The sequence below is a fragment of the Lissotriton vulgaris genome, chromosome 8 (genome assembly GCF_964263255.1).
Source record: "Lissotriton vulgaris chromosome 8, aLisVul1.2, whole genome shotgun sequence".
Taxonomy (NCBI): domain Eukaryota; kingdom Metazoa; phylum Chordata; class Amphibia; order Caudata; family Salamandridae; genus Lissotriton; species Lissotriton vulgaris.
This window is the reverse complement of record NC_141696.1, coordinates 150,115,017-150,136,098: the sequence shown is the minus strand read 5'-3', so window position 1 is coordinate 150,136,098 and position 21,082 is coordinate 150,115,017. Positions and strand designations below refer to the sequence as shown.

The 21,082-nt window shown below is 45.6% G+C and overlaps 1 protein-coding gene across 1 annotated transcript in view; it reads right to left on the bottom strand.

Moving 5' to 3' along the window:
* Window positions 1–300: 300 nt before the first annotated feature.
* GDPD5 (glycerophosphodiester phosphodiesterase domain containing 5) overlaps window positions 301–21,082 on the bottom strand; it is an 899,605-nt gene continuing 878,823 nt past the window's right edge. The window contains exons 15-16 of the mRNA XM_086933859.1: window positions 6,758–6,870; window positions 301–3,150 (exon numbers count right to left, since the gene is read on the bottom strand). Of these exons, the coding sequence (XP_086789985.1) occupies window positions 3,026–3,150; window positions 6,758–6,870 (238 nt within the window). The 3' untranslated portion in view covers window positions 301–3,025. The remainder of the gene's footprint in view (window positions 3,151–6,757; window positions 6,871–21,082) is intronic.

Genomic DNA, 21,082 nt, shown 5'->3' with positions numbered 1-21,082 from the left:
GCACTGCAATGGGTAATGCCTGGAGATAATATCTAGCTATTTTACAATTTATGTCAGCACAAGGTCCAGTGAGCAGTGAGGTAAAGCTCTGCATAGCGAAACAAAAACTTTTACGTAGAAACCTAACAGAGACACGACAGCAGCAAAGCAGTTCTTACACTGGGCAACAACACCTTATTTTTGCATTGCTCTTGGGAGAAAAAAGGGAGTTGTTTCGTATGTGGACAGCGGATAAATTAATTAATAGATAAATATGGAGCACAGAATAGTATTTACAAATACTTCATCATTTTCACAAGAGGCTTTTAACAGGTTTTTATTTGTTTTTATTTGCAAGTTATGTTGCACCAACAGAGTATAAAATAACAAGAGAAGTCTTAAAAAAAACAGCAAAACAATGTTGTTCTTTGTCAGCAGCAGTCCAAAGCACACACAACCTTCCCAGGGCCAAAACACCTTTCTAATATTAAAAAACGTTGACATGATCCAAATATGATAATCTGTCCATTAACCCCTTCGATGCTGATGACGGCCCCCAGCCGTCATGCATCACGGTGGGCGTGTGCTGATGACGGCTGGGGGCAGTCATGAACCCGCCCACTCGCGATTCTGCCGCACAGGCGCAGAATCGCGGCCGCGCTCAAGGGGTTAAAGATGCGCTTTGAGCAGGTTTATCGTTTTCCTTTCGAAAGTCTCTCTCCCCACATCAAGACCTTTGGCGCTAACTTGAACGTACAACATACTGTCAAGGACCTGCCTGACACAATATACCAGATACCGAGTCGCAAAACGGACTGCAAAAGTAAGACTTCTGGTCATGAAGGAGACAAGTTGCACTGATTCTCAAAATTGTAGTCTAGCTGGCCTGCGAAAAAATACAAGCATACAAATATCTTGAAAATGTACATTTAAAGTGCGAGCCTGGTAATTACTGGGTGCAGGATCACTGCGCCACTACAAGTTCTGACACTTATCAGGAGGAATAACCATGGAACTTAGTGTTTGCTCACCAATTTTCACACATTTGTGACTCAATTCAAGGACTTTTCCTCAGACATATTGTCACTGCTCTTCACTAGCAACATATATACAGATGCAAACCAGAAGGTGCAATTTCGCCTGTAAAACTCAAAATGACGATTAGGACGGACACGCCTGTTACCGGGCAAACTGGGACTTAGCAGAAACTCGCAATCAGGATCTGTGTGTTAGGTTTGTTTACTCTGGAGGCTGGGGAAACCAAGATGGAGGGAGGTGGCAGTTAAGGATAATGCTTGGGGATTAATTCTTTGGGAAGTCTCAAATTACAGATGAATTCCAAAGCAGTGCACAGCATGGGGCACACATGTATGCTTTTAGGCATACTAACAAGGATCAATCTCCAGTCAAATTTTATATTCTCTTTTTTCAGCAACATTTTGATTTAGATCAAACAAAAAGCTAAATTTCAAAATTTGGTGTGGCACAGGGAAATTAATCTCTTTAAGATACATTGAGGCACTTGCATAAAAAGATGTGGCTTTTTCCTGTGTACATATTAGTATCATCTGAAGGTGTATGCTAATTTAGGGATTATTTTGCTCCAATGGAGCATGTTGCCTTTTAAGTCATCAGTCACAATTTTCAGCAAGGCAGGCTAGTCAAAGGGTGAACTAAAAGGCACATAGCCACAAACAAGGCAAAGTAGCCTGCTCCCAGCCTGGGTCTTTCAGGCTTTAAATTGTGCTGCACGTTACCTGGAGATGAATTAAGACTGCCTTGCTGTGTGATCCATACACAGATGAATGCAGACCTCTTCCCTCTTGCCCCCTCCCTAATAACTAGCTCTTGTTGACCCCCCACCCACCAGATCCTATGCAAATTAAAACATTGCTTATATGAAGATTATATTTCTCTCTAAGGATTCCAGTGACATCATGACACATAAGATCACAGCCTGAGTGGCTTGTAAATGTCACCAAAACTTTGAGATGGGCATTAACACAACATAAAGATGACCAGTCATGTATTTTTTCACTTTATGATGTGGCTTTTGTGTTTTTCATATTTCTCAATGCCTAAACAATCATAATAGTTCAGTAGAATAACACAATCCTTGTGATGTTTGGGTTCAGGGCATTGCTAAACATCAAATAAAACAGCATAATGATGTTACATGCAGATGAGACATCAAGAGTAACAGTGGATTACAGTTCTATAATGCAGTTGAGGAGTTCTGCTTACATTATACGAATTAACAACAAATAAGGCCTTTTGTATGTCAAAAGTACCAAGAAATGACATTTATGGACCATAATGCCCCAACAGGCATGCCTTTTCAAATCATCATGAATTTATTTTAGGATTAGCTCAAAAATTCACAGGAATGACATTTCCTTGTAATTTCGGAAATATCTCACTTGCCATACATCACTAAAAAGTGATATGCACACAAGTCACCTTTTCCCATTTAAATGTGAGCAATATATATTTCTCATATTCAGTTTATTTTGAACCAGGTTGATGATCTTTTTGCATCCATAAACCTTGTTTTCTTTGAGCTCCACATTTAACATAAGAATATCTGAACGGTGCCATATGTATGTACATATTAATGACAAAGTAAATTAATGTCCAGACGCTCCAGGTGGGCTTTTCGAAAAAGGCTGCAGGAGTTCACGGTTTGACGCCACCTGCAGGGAAATGCGGGATGTTCATAGTCAGGTCTTAATACGTCTTCAGCTCAACCGATTCAACGCACTAAAGTGCTTGCGTAAGTCATGACCTACTCACGCAAACACAGACAACTGCAAATACAGAGTAAACGGAGAGGCTGACTAGTAAATATTTACACCAGCATAGTCCGGAAAAGGGCTCTGCTTGTCCCAGCTTAAGGAAAACAAAACAAAAATCCCAATAAGCAAGTGCTTGTACATTTCAGTAGTACTGTAGCATACTCTCGTCTCAACAACAGCAGGAGTCTTTTTTCCAGTTTTAGTATAAAAAGGAAGATTGTTCTTTCGCTATTGCTTCAGTAGGTGTTGTCCTAAGTCCTGCATACGTTGGTGTTCGGGTGGTCTATTGGAGTGACGGCTTCGTTGGAGTAGCCATCATACCCATGTTCAGAATACATGGACAGCTCTTCCGTATTATCCATACCATTGCTTATTTCTGCAAAAGAGGACAACCATGTATAAGGCATATTGCTTCAACAGAAGATACATGTATTCAGTCATTTTCCGACTAGGGCTGCCTCCTCACTCCCTCTCACTGAGACACAATGTTTGAAGCCTTGGACTTAACTATCTCAAATAACTGCATTCAAACGAATTAGTACAATCAGTTCAAAGAAAGCAAACAAGTGCTACAACTCCAACACAACAAGATTGCATGAGATAGCAAATACACAAGTTTTTAAAATGTCTTTGAATTTGTGACTCCACACACAGCTTTAACCCCTTGGGTGCGTCCGCGATTCTGCGCCTGTGTGGCGTTTTTCAAAGTGGGCGGGTTCATGACGGCCCCCAGCCGTCATCAGCACACGAGCACCGTAATGCATGACGGCTGGGGGCTGTCATCAGCACCGAAGGGGTTAAGAACGCTCTTGGGACTTTCTGCTGATGGTAGAGCACTTTAGCGGTGTGTGGGATTCTTCTGGTGTATTGTGAAGAAATAATTTAACACAAAGGGCACAGAAAGAAGGGAATCTATGTTTTCTCCACGTATACAACTATACCTGCAATGTGTGCAAGGCTCTTCTTTTTAGGGACCTTCCCCCACCTAGGTGGAATTCTACATCCAGGACGGGCTCCTAACTAGGATCTCTTGGCAGGGGACTTGGTGAAACGTCAGTCACTGCGTTGACGCATTTGCTAATGGTAATACCCTTCTTTTGCGTATTGCCCTTGAAGAATATATATCAAGGGACTGCCTGGACCTCTATACATGGTTCAAATTTACCTACTGGTACGCTAGTGTATTTTATTGCAGTCTCCCAATGATGATTTTAAAAACCACTTGATGGGGCATGTATTGCAATCCTACACGGATGCTGCCCCTGTGGTGGAGGGCGCTACGTCTGTTCTCCTAGGTAAGATAGAGTGGAAAGGAGTGACTCAGTTGATGGTGGAGACATGAAGACCTCCACCAAGTGACTTAGGATGGCGACTGCCAGATCTAATTTTAATGTGTACTGTCTTGTCATAGAGGGAGGCGAGGAGCAAGGGGAGGGAGGTGGGCGGCTGTGGTGGGAAAGGGGTGGAAGGGTGGATGTTAAGGGTAAACCGGGGAGAGAGACAGATGTAGTAGCCAACTGTTTTGATAAACAGCTTACAACTTGAATTATGCATCCTCTCCCTCATTGCCTTTTTTTTTCTTTTTCGATTTGAAATATGCTGGTATTGTACCCACATGGGAAATACTACTAAAATATTCTAATGAAAAAAACCTAGTGAAACACTATGGGTTTTTATCACCACCTATATTCATTTTTCTGGCTGACGTGTTTCAGAAAAACTAAGATCCCAACTTGTGGCTTCTCTTTTTAAAGGCAGGGGTACCATGATTAAGTTGTATGCAAACAATAGTGAGTGTGTGTAGTGGTGCCAAAGAAGAGTATGCGTTGAATCATGAAGTAATACCAAAACAGATTTCCCGATTAGTAATATTGAAATACCTGTACCGGTTCTGGAAAAACAATGTCTATTAGCTCCCCTTTTATGTAATGTTTTTGGACAAATCGTTTGAGCCAACAGAGAGCTGTGTGGTAAGCAGTCACCCTCTACCATTCTCACACAATCTATTGCACTGACACACTTTGTGAATGCGCCACAACACTGGTGTGTATAAATGTTACCTGTTGTTCTAGTTCTGTCCAGCCTGCACTATCCAGCTGTATCAGCTACAAATCCAGCAAGACCAGCACCTGGCTTATCTTCAAGACAAGCTAACCATCTGAAGTGGTCCTCGGCACATCCACAGTCAGGACACCATCAAACTGTTCTATACTCCTATTGCGCATTGCCTTTATGCTTGTCTTTGACTTTATACGGTGCTCCACTGCCTTTTGGCTAGGTTTGTGCTATAGAAATACCACGTATATGCTCAATCTACCTCAGGAATAAAAGAGCCCAAAAGTGAACGGTAATGTGTTTCAATAGATACTTCCTATACTAAAACCAAAGCCCGTTCTTAAAGTGCATTTAATTCTAAGCGATGAGATTCTGTAACCTAAAGGAAGGAGACTCTTCCGTTAGTACCATAGTAGGTATACTCACCCTTTTAGGCCCAGCAAACAACTCATTGCAGTGCTATTGCAGTTTCCACTGATGGACGAGAACAAGCCACCAAGACGCTACCTTATAGACTTACAAGGATGGGGTCTCCGGTGACTTTACTCTCTCCTGGGATAATCAAAAAGACATGGTCTCCAACGACCTCAAGAGAGGCAACCCCACTCTCAATTAAAGGGGGGTTTCGACATTCTTGTAGCCCAACCAGACTCACTTAAGGTTGATGACCTACTAATTGTTCACCTTGTGTCGCTTTTTACCATTCTATATATAAGCATGTCACAGATGCTAACCAACCAATGGAAATACGACTTGGGCACAATACCTGCAAAACATAAATAGCTGTGTTTTACTGTAGATGACCAAATTCTAACGTGGCTGGTATCTTCCAGATACAGGGCGACAGATGTACTTGGTAATCCCATCTGACACCCCCTTTCTGAAATGTACTTGACAAGGAAGCACCTTTGACAATGAAAAGACGGCTGGAAAAGAAGTGTTTTCCAGGGTACTGAAAGAAGGTGGACAAAACTTCCTTTTGCGTTAAGCAGGGATATATTATAATCAAAAAGAGCAGTAAATAAGAAAAATATCCTAACAGCCAAAGCAAAGTATTTCAGTAACCAGTTCAATATGGCAACAAAAATCAGCCTAGAAAGTTATTTCAAATTTTGAAAGAGTAATGTACTCAGCTGAGCCTCAACTGGGGTATCAGGACAGAAATTCAAAGTATTTGTCCACTTCTTGCATAATAAAATGAATTCTGTAAGATAGGAATTAGACGCATCCGCTAGGAAAATAAATCTTCAGCACATCTATAACCTAAAGGATCCATTTCAATCAGTTATCAGAGGATTCACTCAGAAAAATTGTTAACATCTCAAATCCCTGCAGCTGTGAGCCTGACACAATTCCTCTTGGTCTACTAGCTTGGAAAAAGTAATAGACCCAAACCGCCTTGAAAATATTAACCTTAGTACAACATGACAAGAAAATCTTTGTAAAAGACAGAGTTTCTCAACTCAAAGAACTTTTCAAGTAAATATCCTCCTTAGTTTTTTATGAGGATTCTCTTGGGCCAAAAACACTGAAATCGGGTGAATCTAGCGGACAAGACTCTAAGATTGTTCAACAATAATGAGAACTACCTTTCCATTCTATCAGATGGACACGTGTCCTCTGAACCAGAAAACCCTGAAATCCACCTACGTACACTCAAAGATTTTTTTCGTTTTGAGAAGCGCTATATTACAGGAGGCATCTTGGCGCTGCTCTATAGATTGCAGTCGAAGGAAAGATTTTAGGGAGAACTGCTAGATATTAAGTGGCTGCTTTTCTAGGCAGTCCAACAGTAGAATTCTGTCATAATAACATTTCAATGAGATCAGAGACAGAACTATGAACACTTATGGTTTCGGTCAAAAATATGCATGGTTGTCACTTTAACTGTACAGATGCCCGCCCCACTTTCCATTGACCTGACGTACCTGAAAAGATCAGTTTTTCCTTCATGATGTTGACTTCTCGACTGGTCCGGCGGACGGCAGCATTTAGCATGATCTGCTCAGGGTTGTAAGTTCTTATGTTTCCGAGACGCCACCTAAAGAGAATGACATGGTACAAGAACCATCAGCGTTATGGACTGTTTTCTGAGAGACTGGCAACGAACGCAAAACACTCTTGAACAGTACAAAACAACTTTATAGAGGCCATTTTGACAAAAAATGGCAACATAGTGGTAAAATTCACACTAAAACAAGGAAAAATAAAAAACAGCTACACTTTGAAGGAATAAGTTGCTCAGGGTGGTGGGAAAAACCACAATTCAAGGGTGGACAAAACCTTTAACACAAGTTTGTATTTGGGACATCAGCGCTTCCGAAGCAAACACAATAGGAGACAGGATTACGAGAGAAGTCAGGCCAGGGGTGCAGCAGCTTGAGTCTTCAGTCACAAGGGAAAAGCACATTTTAAGGAAGGGAATCAGGCCCACTGTGCTCACATGACAATCAGGCAGGAACGGAAGATTATATTTTCTATAACACAGGGTTAGATGTGTTGAAAATATAATTTCCATGTCTATGCAGGAGAAAGAAAACAAATTCAGCCACTGAGAAAATGCATGGATTTAAAAGTACAATGAGTCAATAGGAGTCAAAAAACCAAAAGCAGCCGCGGAGCTGCTCAGCACGGCAGACTCGCGATGCCCATTCATGGTCGCTGTAGGTAAGTGCGCAGTCGGAGATCCTCCCTGCGTGGACGCACACTCTGAGCTTGGTGAAAAACAGAACCCAGGGTTTGGTGATCCACTGATTTCAAACACAGCAAGAGTTAGCACCTGGTAGAAACTCTAATTAACCATCTACAGATAGTTTTTACTGAACCTAGTTGCATTTGTATGAGTATTTGTACATCTGATGAAATACTGTAGAGAAGATAGGAGGTGACTGGAGCAATATGTTGGGACTTGTCATTTGCAGCGTTAACTGGCTTCATATAATATTTTTATTCAACCAGTAGAATTACACTTTTTAAGAGATCATACACTGTCCAAGTTCCAATTAACACAAATGCTGTGACTGGATCCATTATTTCCTGTCTGTTCAACTAAAACTTCCACCAGGATTCTTAATGACCCCTTAGAGAGGTAACATACAATTGTTTGAACCCTTAAAAGAGATTTAGAGAACACCTACCATGGAAATTCAGCCCCTAAATAGGAAACACTACTTCCCTCCATCTGTCAAGCTTCCTAGAGCAGATCCTTGCAAAGCTTGAGGTTGAGTGGAGGAGAGAAATATACTTGATGTCCCTTTTAAACACGGCTTCACGGCTGATAGGTTCTCTGGTGTGGAAAATCCCTCCCATCCCGCCAGCAATCAAACCGCTATTACATTTCCACTGATGACGTTTGGGGCATCCAGGGCATGGCAAGGATTACTCTTCAATGCAGCAACAGGTGCCACTACCATGGGGCGTAAGAAAGGACCCTAAGGGTCTGGGAATATGGGGGAAAGATGTTGTGGTCTTTTCAGATTTTTGGGCTTCTACCTTTGCCAACAAATCCATAAGCAGCGGTAAAGTGTATTCTGCCTCAGAGCCATGTCCTCCTCCCAGCCACTATCACCTGCTGCACTGTGACACAATATTCACGGGGTGGGGCCTAAAGACAGCAATAGCAGGTTACTGAAGAACACAGTGTTCACAGCTTTAAAGAACGATCACTGACAGCTCTGGAGGTTGGCGAAACCCTACTACAGAAAAGCATCTGATGGACGGGCCGCCTAGCTTTAATAACTGATGATTTTCTTGCCCAATGGGACGCGCACACAGGCAGTGATAAATAAAGGACAATACCTAGAATTAAAAGAATATTAAAGATAATAAATTGAAAGGTGAAATCCAGGCTAATCATGGGTAAGGCGTTTGCTTCAAAAGGCACAGAGACCTCATCACCACTGCAGGCAAAATAATCAACAGGCTGACAGTCCTCCTAGAGGTGTCAGCCGCATTCAACATGATAGATCACAGAATCTTTTGCAATGACTTCCAATGGGTACCTGGCGTCTCAGACCAGCATCCATTGCATTCAAATATTTTCAAAGCAAATGCAGCCAGAGTGACAACCCACCTTTGTATCCTCTCCCAGCAAAGTCATCATCATAAGTTCTTTAGTCGGTTGAGCACAACAACCATAAAACAGCACAACATATATTATATGATAGCATGCTTATATAACACCTATAGAGTAAATACAGAATAAAAACGTTGGGTAACAATAAAACAGCCAAGTCACCTCTGAAGTATCACAAAACTTTCTCCTTCCCTCTAGATATGCATTTTTTTACATTATCAAATGCTTCGTGTACGTTCTAATACACCACCTCTAAACACACCCCTACACTGATGACACAGAACTATGCTATGTGTCTCTGGGGAGAGACCGAATCAGAGATGTATCAATCGCCCTCCTGAAGCTCTGATCCTTGAAACACCCTAGGAGTTTAAAATAATTACTCTGCGTCGCCCACCCAACTTCTTCGCAGACACAGCCCTCGTCAGCCCTAAAGGAAGAAACCTAGGAATCAATGGGAAGTAGGCCTCCGCCTAAACACCTACTTTTGGGTAGTAGTAAAAATCAGTCTCCTTCCAGATGAAACTCCTAAAAAGTTCACTGCCATTCACTGCTCCTGAATATCATGAGGTGCGCCACTCAACTCGCGTCTTGTGAGCGGAAACGCCCTGTATGTGTAACACCCACACACCCAAATATAAAAGACACGCACAAAACAAGCACTGGCGTTGCCAATAGGTCTCGCAGTAGGAAAGTTGGAGCTATTGGTTTTGTAAATGACATTTTATATTTATGTTTTGTGATTTACAATGCCAATACTTTTAACTTTAGCAAATGTGAAACTTTTAGCATTTGTAATGCCATGTGTTTTGTATTGACGTGACTTAGATGTATTGATATTACAAATAACAATGGCAATGCCAATAACGATATATAAATATAAAATGTCATTTACAAAACCAATAGCTCCAACTTTCCAAATGCGAAACCTATTGGCAACACCAGTGCTTGTTTTGCTTAAGGCCATTTTGGATTCCACAGAAATGGCCTCGCAATGCTGGCAAATGGCCGGAGGGAAGCCGGATGGGGGCGGGAGAGCCTGGTGGGAAGGGGGGAGGCGTGGGGGGGGGGGGCGGGAATGCGAGCGAGGGGAGGAGAAGTGTGGCAGGCGGATATTCTTGGAAATATGTATCTGCATGGTAAGTAGCAAATAATAAGTGCTGCTGCTTGTCTTCATAGCCAGGTAAATGCATGTTCAGGTTATGTTTCCTACATGTTCATTTTTCTTTCTTAATGCATGTTTTTATAGAGTAGCGAGTGGCATATCCTCTTGAGCAAGAATATTCTTTGATAGTTTAAGGTTGTATGAACAGCGACATCCAATCACCAGTTGCATCTGTCCTGCGCAGCCTAGTCCAGTGTGCTCTGTAGCGAGTTTTGTATTATTCTGCGTTCTGTTTTGAGCTCATCAACAGCCAACTATTTGGGATCATTGTTGGATGGTGAACGAGTGGCATATCCTCTTGAGCAAGAATATTCTTTGATAGTTTAAGGTTGTATGAACAGCGACATCCAATCACCAGTTGCATCTGTCCTGCGCAGCCTCGTCCAGTGTGCCATTCTCTCCCCTGGAACCTTTCACCAGCAACAGGTTCGCTACATTCGCAGTGCGCCTAGAAGCACCTTAGTGTTCCGTGAGTGCTTAATAAACAAACTGGTTATCTAATTCTGCTAATAAACATAGAGTATAGACTAGAGCGCGCGCGCAGCTGCAGCAGTCCCTGTTATGGGTCTTTCTCCCTTCCTCCCTGCCCCTCCCCCTCTCAGTGATTTGTCCCCCTTGAGACTGATGCTACAAACAAATCACGACCAAGAAGTAATGAAGAACAGAATCATTGTGGACGAAAGGGGTGTGCTGGGCGTGAGAAAGAGGGAAGATACTGGGGGCTTAGCCACGAGCCATCACAGGAAAGAAGCGGAAGAATTCCCAGAGGTCGACTGGGACATCTCAGGCCAGCATTCCGGAAGCTCGAGGTTCATGAACTTACTGTGTACAGTGGAAAGGTCAGGAACTTCGTGGGAAGGGACTGCAAAAAAACATTGAAACGTTCATCTGAAGCATGTGACGTCACCGAAGCATTGTGGCTTGAGGTGGTCAGCTATGAAATGTCATCACTTGACACATGCCTTTGCCAACTTAAACCTGGAGACCATCTAAGATGAACTGGCAAATTGGCAGACAAGAAGGACCTGGCAGGTCGCGCCTACTATTCACAAAGTTTGATTTTGTGTTCCCGTTTTGTTTTCGTTTGTGTTGTCCTGCAGCGGAACTTCTGGCTGCTGAACACAGGCTGCTCCGTGTGTGTTTATAGGTTGTGTCCTCGACGCAGCACTGTTCTGACTCATACACAACTTGTGATCTTTGTAACTCCTCGACGCAGCACTGTTCTGACTCGTACACAACTTGTGATCTTTGTAACTCCTCGACGCAGCACTGTTCTGACTCGTACACAACTTGTGATCTTTGTAACTAACAGCCTGTCATGGCTGATGGGGCTGCGGTCGCCGCTGCATTATTGGAGTCGTCCATCTCTCTGCATGTGCTTCTGATTTCCTCTGGGGGTGCAGTGCCGGCTCCTGCGCACTAGTGAGAATCTGTGAAGTAGCAGGGGGGAAATGTGCAAGGGACTCGAGGGGATGGGATGGGTAGGGTGAGATGAGCTGCCTCCATTGAGGAAGATGCGCTGCCATACGGGGCTAAGAAACATGTCCAAAGCGCCGGATGGGGGCGGGAGAGCCTGGTGGGGGGGGGGGCGGGGCGGGAATGCGAGCGAGGAGAGGAGAAGTGTGGCAGGCGGATATTCTTGGAAATATGTATCTGCATGGTAAGTAGCAAATAATAAGTGCTGCTGCTGGTCTTCATAGCCAGGTAAATGCATGTTCAGGTTATGTTTCCTACATGTTCATTTTTCTTTCTTAATGCATGTTTTTATAGAGTAGCGAGTGGCATATCCTCTTGAGCAAGAATATTCTTTGATAGTTTAAGGTTGTATGAACAGCGACATCCAATCACCAGTTGCATCTGTCCTGCGCAGCCTCGTCCAGTGTACCATCCTCTCCCCTGGAACCTTTCACCAGCAACAGGTTCGCTACATTCGCAGTGCGCCTAGAAGCACCTTAGTGTTCCGTGAGTGCTTAATAAACAAACTGGTTATCTAATTCTGCTAATAAACATAGAGTATAGACTAGAGCGCGCGCGCAGCTGCAGCAGTCCCTGTTATGGGTCTTTCTCCCTTCCTCCCTGCCCCTCCCCCTCTCAGTGATTTGTCCCCCTTGAGACTGATGCTACAAACAAATCACGACCAAGAAGTAATGAAGAACAGAATCATTGTGGACGAAAGGGGTGTGCTGCGCGTGAGATAGAGGGAAGATACTGGGGGCTTTGCCACGAGCCATCACAGTAAAGAAGCGGAAGAATTCCCAGAGGTCGACTGGGACATCTCAGGCCAGTATTCCGGAAGCTCGAGGTTCATGAACTTCCTGTGTACAGTGGAAAGGTCAGGAACTTCGTGGGAAGTGACTGCAAAAAAACATTGAAACGTTCATCTGAAGCACGTTGATGGGGCCCATAACGTCCCACTCTGTGGCCTACACATATGCTGCCTGTGCACCCCCGAGGCACAGAGAAGTTTATTGCATGACACTTTCGGGGGCCCGTAGAGGCTTATGAACTGGGTGCTACACGCCAGGGGACGTGGAGTTCTGAGGAACACCGGCAGGATATCCCAGCAGCCTGAGCAACATATTGGGGGATATAACCGAATAAGTCCTGCACAAGCAGAAGCTGGGAGGAGAGGCACAACACGAAGGGCCATAAGCACAGCCAAGGACACGCCACGAGTAATGGTGCAGGCGGAGGGCTGGCTGCAACAACTCCCACTACTGACAGGCCTCAGAGGTGTGGAACTGTACGCAAAGCAGGAATTAGTTTTGTAGCCAGCTTGTTAGGACAGTGCACCCGCCCTGACTGGCCCCGTGAGTGAAGGGAGAAGGGAGCTGAAACCGTCTAGGTGCGTGTTTGTGACGGAGCCATGGGTGCGCTCTGGGATCCGGCGGGAGAGCCTGGGAATGCGAGCAAGGGGAGGAGTGCAGAGGCTGGGCTTGCATGGGGCCGAGCGGCGATGAGGGTGTGAAGCAGCAGGGGCCTGGGGGAAGCTGGCTGGGGAGGGGGAGGAGAAATGAACAGATGTCCGTGAGGTGTGGGAGGAGTGCCTGATGCCGAATGGGGGCGGGAGAGCCTGGGAATGCGAGCGAGGGGAGGAGTGCAGAGGCTGGGCTTGTATGGGGCCGAGCGGCGATGAGGGTGTGAAGCAGCAGGGGCCTGGGGGAAGCTAACTGGGGAGGGGAGGGAGAAATGAACAGATGTCCGTGAGGTGTGGGAGGAGTGCCTGATGCCGGATGGGGGCGGGAGAGCCTGGGAATGCGAGCGAGGGGAGGAGTGCAGAGGCTGGGCTTGCATGCGATGCGCGTGCTTGTTTCACGTGAACTTCAAGAAAACCGCGGGGCTGAAAGCCCTTGGTTTGAAGAGGATTTTGCTGACATGAATTCTCGCTCCGCTCAATGCGCTTGCGCGCATTGATAGGTCGCGAGACCTAAAAAACAATATCCACCAAGCCACTTCATATGAGAACTATAAACGGAACTAAGAAGCCTCCACCTGGGGGGAAAGTCACATTCAAGACTCTTTGTCACACATACAAATGCCTAAAAGGATTTTAGTGTGTGTACATCCAAGACCAGATGAAAGGTCCCAACTCCACGTTTAATCAAGGGAAAACGAACCACTGATCAACACTAAAAAAACTCAAACGAAAGGTTAACAGATCCTTTTTAGCAATACTACCCCGGGTCTACAATATTTTTACCCATAAATATTTGCAAAGCCCTCACCCTTGTGTTCCCCGAGAGGAAACTAAAAATCCACCTTTAATGAAGACCAGACACAGGGTAAAATCTAAACAACGAATTCACAACTACTCAAACAAATAACTACTAAAGATCCAAAGCACACTCTAATGATACATCACACAATTTCGAAATTCATGACCTCATCAAAGAGGATGCTGTGCATCAGCCATCAACACACCAAGAGAGAACTTTGTAACCACAACCCCCAGGCCTTAAAGAAGTAATAAGGAAAAACACAACCATGTGAAGGACATATCAACAAGGCAAGGTCATGGGCAATGCAGTGGGGAAATCAATGTAACCTCAGTCTCCGGACACCATTCTATAGGCTATAAAAAAAGCTTGTCAGTGTAAATGTTGTAATTGGACAGGACCATGGAAAAGCACTGTACACTTGGCTGAAGCTCCTGACAATCTAAAGTGCATTGAAGCAACTGACTTTTGCAGTGAGGACTAAATAGTCAATAAACCTATGCATTTACCTATATGCGTCCTACCTACCCGGTGTATCAGCCAGTTTTTGCTATGCCCCTTTTGTGCATGTTTAAGTCCAGTAAAAACAAGCCAGCATGAGGGTCACTCCTGTGCAATGCATTGGGTCCAGTCTGTTTCCCCACAATGTCTCACACAGCCATCTCTTTCATTCCATGTGCCCAGACTGTGAGTTCTATACATTCTTTTAACTTACCTGTTTTTCGTTTTGCTCACGACGGAACATTCTAAATCATCAAGATTTAAAAATTTGCAAACATTCGTGACAAGAATTTTCAATTCTATTAAGGACTAGGAGGCGAGGATTATGCTTTCTCATTTCTTTAATGAAATGCTCAGCAGCCAATAAAAAACAACCAAAACTACATTTCCCATGAACACCAGGGAATGACCATAGAGACTATAGTATAAAAGGTCCTAACATTAGTCCTTCTTCCTCTTTCTTTGTGGAAACAGTTCCAGTCCAAAATGCAATCCCATGTATATTAACAATAACAGCTCCAAACACGCCGCAGAAATCCAAAGGATCTTGAAATAGAAGTCAGAAGAACACTGGGTCTGTAAACCAGGAGACGAAGGCAAACCAGGAGAAAGATGGACAACATCACTTCTGATCTGAACCTGAAAAAAGACACAAAGCCGTAACATCCAAATAATGGAAGATCGTCAGAGCAATCCAGGCGGGAAAAAACAAGGAGTAATATAATTGCAACAGCAGTTAAACATTGCACAGCATATAACAATGCAAATGAAGTACAAAGGGTGGGATAATCCTCGCCTCCTAGTCCTTAATAGAATTGAAAATTCTTGTCACGAATGTTTGCAAATTTTTAATTCTATGTCAGGACAGGTGGCTCCGATTATGCTTCTTCAAAGCTGGTCCACCACCACAGAAGCAACACTATCAATAGGCTTGTAATAAAATGTCTTGAAAACTGAATCAGAAGACCAATCTGCGGCCTTCATAATGCCAAAAAGCGTGACACCCATAGAAAAAGCCTTAGAAGCCATAGCCCCACGTGCAGAATGGGCACGAAACACAGATACATCAATGCCCGCCTCTGACATAAGCCAACGCACCCAGCGCGCCAGAGTGGCGGGAGTGACAGGGCGAAATGGTTTTTGCAAGGCAATTAACAATTGACCCTGCATGTCTGATCGCAAAGAAGCAGTACTCACCTCATAATCCTTAAGGCACTGCACAACACAAAGGTTGGGATGATTTGGAAAAGAAGGATACGAAATGGAAGCAGTATTAGACTTAGTTCTCCTAGAAAGACGAAAAGTAACACCCTCAGGAGTGAAGCAGCGACCCGCAAGATCTAGAGCGCGGACATCTGACACACGCTTGCAAGATACAAGGCATAACAACATTGTCAACTTAGCAGACAGCTGCTTACGGGACAACAAGAGATTGGAAGGCCAAGCTTCCAGGAACCTCAGAACAATGGAAACATCCCATAAAGAGACATATTTAGGAGTGGGAGGTTTCGAAAGACGAATCCCTTTAAGTAATTTGGAAATGAAAGGGTGCTCACCCGCAGGTTTGCCATCAATCTGGACATGGCCAGCGGAAATAGCGGAACGAAAACTATTGACCGTCCTATAAGCCAGGCCTGAGGTAGCCAGGCCCGCCAAAAAGTTAATGATCAAACTGACATCCGCAGAAACGGGATCAATCTCCCGTTGAGCACACCAATCACACCACCGCTTCCAAGCGCCTTTATATCGTTTGTGAGTATTGGGAGACCAGGTCTCACTAATGAATTTGGAAGCGTCGCTAGAAATGCCCGGGATCGTCCAGCGATCCCCGAGATTTGCCACGCCAGCAGTTGAAGAGAGCCGGACAGAATTAGGGGATGTGGATCTCCGAGAGGATCCAGTAAAAGATTCCGCTTCTGGGGAAGAAGGAGAGGCGGCTCGCAACACATCTCCAGGAGAACCGGGAACCACGCCTGAGCCCTCCAGAGAGGAGCAATCAGAATCAGATCCGCTCGAAATCGTTTGGTGTAAGCCAGAACTCGCGGGAGCATCATGAATGGGGGAAACGCATAGCATAGAGTCGTCGGCCACCGTTGAAGAAAAGCATCTGTGGCCAAGGCCAGCGGATCCGGTCTCCAACTGAAAAACTGTGGGAGTTGCGTGTTGAGGCGAGAAGCAAACAAGTCCAGGTGGCACTGGCCCCACCGCCGGAGAATGGCACGGAACACTCGAGGGTGCAGCCTCCAGTCGCTGAAATCCCGAAGATGTCTGGAGTGCCAATCCGCGATCTGATTGTTGCGACCCGGAAGATACTCTGCAATAACAGTGATCTTCCGCTGGAGGCAAAAGTGCCAAAAATCCTTGACAATCTCCGCAAACACCTTGGATCGAGTCCCGCCCAGCTTGTTGACATAGCGGACTGCGGACACATTGTCCATTCGGAGAAGAATGCAGCAACCTGTCTGAAGGGGAGAGAAACACCTGATCGCAAACTAACCCGCTAGGAGTTCCAGACAGTTTATATGGAGAGACAACTCCTGAGGGGACCAACGACCCCCCGTCGATACCGGCCCGCAACGGGCTCCCCAGCCCCACCGACTTGCATCGGATTCGATCACTAGTTCCGGCGACGTACCGAATAGGGCTCGACCATTCCAGGCCTCCATGTGGTCTAACCACCATTGCATCTCCCACCTCACTTCCTCCGTAAGGGGAATTTGGTCCGAATATCTGAGGCCTTTCCGGAGATGTTGGATCTTGAGCCGTTGCATCGCTCTGTAATGAAGGGGGCCTGGAAAGATCGCCTGAATGGAAGATGCCAACAGACCTACTACACGTGCCAACGATCTCAATGACACAGTCGGTCTGGAAATAACAGATGTCAACTCCCTCTTGATGTAACGAAGCTTCTGGCCGGGTAAAAGAAGCTGGCAAGCAACCGAGTCTATCTGGAAGCCCAGAAAATCTATAGATTGAGTCGGAACCAAAACTGATTTCGGAACGTTGATCAGAAAACCGAGAGACTGCAAAAGTTCGATGGACCACTCCAGATGCTGCAGAAGCCGGAGGGGACAATCCGCCATAAGGAGAATATCGTCCAGATAAATAATCAATCTGACCCCCCGAGAGCGCAGATGTTCCACAACTGGTCTCAGCAGCTTCGTGAAGCACCATGGTGCCGACGAAAGGCCGAACAGGAGAACCTGATATTCGTACCAAGTCCCCTGCCACTGAAATTGGAGAAACCGACGATGGGGTTTGTAAATTGGGATCGACAGATACGCGTCCTTCAGATCCAGACGGACCATCCAGTCTCCTTCGCGAAGGAGATCCCGTAAGAGATGGATGCCCTCCATCTTGAAGTGACGGTACACAACCCAGCCGTTGAAGTCTTTCAGGTTGAGAACCAGGCGAGACCCGCCTCCTTTCTTCTCGACCAGAAAGACTGAGCTGGCAAAGCCCTTCGGATGACGGATGGTGGGAAGAATCGCCCCTTTCTGAAGCAGAACGTCGATTTCTTCTGAAAGACAAGTTTGATCGCGAAGGGAAAAATGTAAACGGGGGGGAGGATGGGACTGATGCAGAGGGTGATAGAATTCTATCTTGAATCCTTGAACTGTTTCTAGCACCCATGCATCGCTGGAGATCATACGCCAGTTTTCTAGGAAAAACTGCACTCTGCCCCCCAACATCACATCGCAAGCATGAATCAAGCTCACCTGTAGCGCCGGAATCCTGGTAATGGCCTTGCTGCCCTCCAGATCGGCCTTTACCATACTGCCCTTTTACCTTGCGGGAGGGGTAGAAATTTGCTCGAGTGGAGTATCCGGAGTCATATCCTCCACCACGCTGTTGTGGGGCTCCACGCTGGGACTGTTGGTGCGATCCACGGCCGAACGAGCGTCCACGCTGTCGTCCGGCCTTGGCAAAAAACAGACGCATCGCTCGGCGCAACGAAGCCTGTGCTTTATCTATGCCACTGAAGGTTGAGACAAACTTCGTAAGTTCTTTCAAAAAGGGTTGACCAAACAACAGGCCTTGCGCCTCAGGACCCGACTCGGAAGATGACAGCTCCGCCAACTTCGGATCCAACTTGAGCAAGATGGACCGGCGCCTTTCTGAAGAAACTGCGCAATTAACGTTATCTAATTGGCATATAGCTCTCTGCGCCCACTCAATGAGTTTGTCAGGGTCCACAAGAGACGAAGCTTCCTTTGCTCTAAAGCCAAGATCCAGAATCTTGGTAAGCGGTCCAAGCATGTCCAGCAATTTATCCTGACACGACCTCCAGGAACGGTCGAGGCCCTTCTTAGGGTCCTTCGAATATTTCTTAAGGTAGGTGACCATCATAGGATCCACCTCCGGAGTGTCTGCCAGGTGGTCAGCAAGATCTGGTCTCGGGCACTCAGAACGGAGCCTGGCCCGAACAGAAGCGTCAAACGGTTGGCGAATGTGCGCTTCAATATAAGCCGCCACAGCTGGGGAGGGTAACCAAGAGGACGAATTTGGGTGGACAATATCCGCCGGTTCAAAAGTCAGCAGAGACGGACGCTCAGGTGCGTCAACAAAATGTTCCTTGCGGACACGCTTCTTGGGCGGGGAAGAGTCCTGACCAGAAGAAGTGTGAGCATTATCCGAGTCATCAGTGAAATGAGGTGCAGAAGACTTTGAAGCCTCATTTGCTAAAGTTTTCGCCAACTTCTGAAAGTCAGATTTATGAGGATTCAGAGGAGACTTGGAGGTTTTCTGCGAGGCAGGCAACCAGCCCTGCTGCAACGCATACTGGTTCAAATGACGCTTCAGTGGGTTTATGGCACGAACAAGCGCCTTATTGACCGAGTGCTGGACACCCTTATCCAGCTCCTCCACCAAATCATATCCGAGAGTATCATTATCCTCATCCCCATAAAAACAGTCATCATCTGCGTCATAGTATTCTGCCATGGCACTGCAGTGCAACAATTCAAAGCCCACAAGATGACTGGTACCAAAAGACAGTATCAAAGATACAATGCCGGGGGAGTGATAACCCCAGAGCAGGCTAGAGAGAGTAGGAATAGTCCAGACTCTGAATAAACAATTAAATGTGGAGGGAGTGAAGCCTGCCGAATAAGAAATCACTCTAGGCAGAGCCTATGCATATAAAATATCAACCGAAGCACTTTCCTGTGCTCCGGCGTCGAACGGGGTCGAAAGTTCAAAGGCCGTGGGCGGGAGCGCTTCAGAAACGGTCCTTCACTCAACCGGCGTGAGGTAAACAAAGCCTCAAGCCGGAAATATCGCAGCGCGCATGCGCGACGCTGCCGCCTTTGAAAGCACTGGCTCAAGAGCGCTCGCGCTCTCCTTGCGAGCCGCCAACCCCTACTCCCGCTCCACTAAGGCAACCGGGCACAAGCGGCCAGGCGCAGGGAGGCGAACACACGCTCCCAAGAAACACGCCGCCAACTGACGGAAACCCAATAACCTGCAATGAACCGGCAAACACAAAACTGAAGCCGGAGTGCTCAAAGCATGCACAAGCACCGCGCGCTAGCAAGGCAAAGCAGCGGAACACAAGGCAAGTTCAATTTAACAATTTATCAAAACAGCATTAATCAGCAAGAGCAGGAAAATAGAGACAAAGAGACTTAACTGGCTGCGGAGCAGCAAAGAAAGAGGAAGAAGGACTAATGTTAGGACCTTTTATACTATAGTCTCTATGGTCATTCCCTGGTGTTCATGGGAAATGTAGTTTTGGTTGTTTTTTATTGGCTGCTGAGCATTTCATTAAAGAAATGAGAAAGCATAATCGGAGCCTCCTGTCTTGACATAGAATTCTCTTGCCATCTCACTCACCTACTGCCGTGCATGGTTTTGTCATTGAAGTAATTTACTCCCAAATGTATAAATCTAGAAGCATTTAGACTTCCAAGAAAGTGGAATACATTTTAAAACAATAAGCAAGGAATTTTAAGACTTATGCTCCAAGAAAGTTAGCTTATTATCTGCCACCAGCAACACGATTCGCTCACAAGATAACAACAATGAAATATGGCAACTTCCCTACCCTTCCCGGTCATTGGGTAAATCGCAAAGGCTGAACAGTAGAAATAGTAACGAGCTGATTTCAAAGCCTTTGGCGCCACCGTGTGGATCTATGCGCTGAAACACAAGAAAAAAACAAAACGTTCGCGCTCAAAAATAAATGACCCTTAAACCAGATTTGAGAATTTTAAGATATCACCAATTGTTTCCATCCAAAATATTTTAAAGAGTGGAAAAGGACGAGACCACGCTGAAGAGGGGGAGAATACTGTAAAACCGACGACTAGGCATTGCATTTGGGGGTATATGGACTGGAGTTAAGTTAACCTAAATTGATGACTAGGGACTGATTTTTGGGCTATAAAGGCCTGGAGTTGAACAGGTCTACCAACTTGCATGGCACTTACCCTGTGCCACGCAATTATATCAGCTCCCTTCTCCAGTTAAAGGTGAAGAACCAAGATCACACGTTGAAAGGAAGGTGCGCTAGGAACCTCTACATGCCGTTAGTTTGCAGCTCATTTGCGGAGGTCTGCGCCACTATAAACTCCCTTACAGCGTTAGCATCCAGCCCAGGACATGGGACGCTGCTTTGTAAGTATTTACCAGTGTATTATTGTGGGTGGTAGGAAAGGCTGCTGAAGCCACACCCCCTCTCAGTGGCCCGCCCTCTCTATGGCCCTGTAGTTGTTAATGGTAGTTGGACCAACCCGTTTTTTTTTATATCCAACTCCGGGTCATTCCTCAAACATAGAAGCGTGACTACAACTAT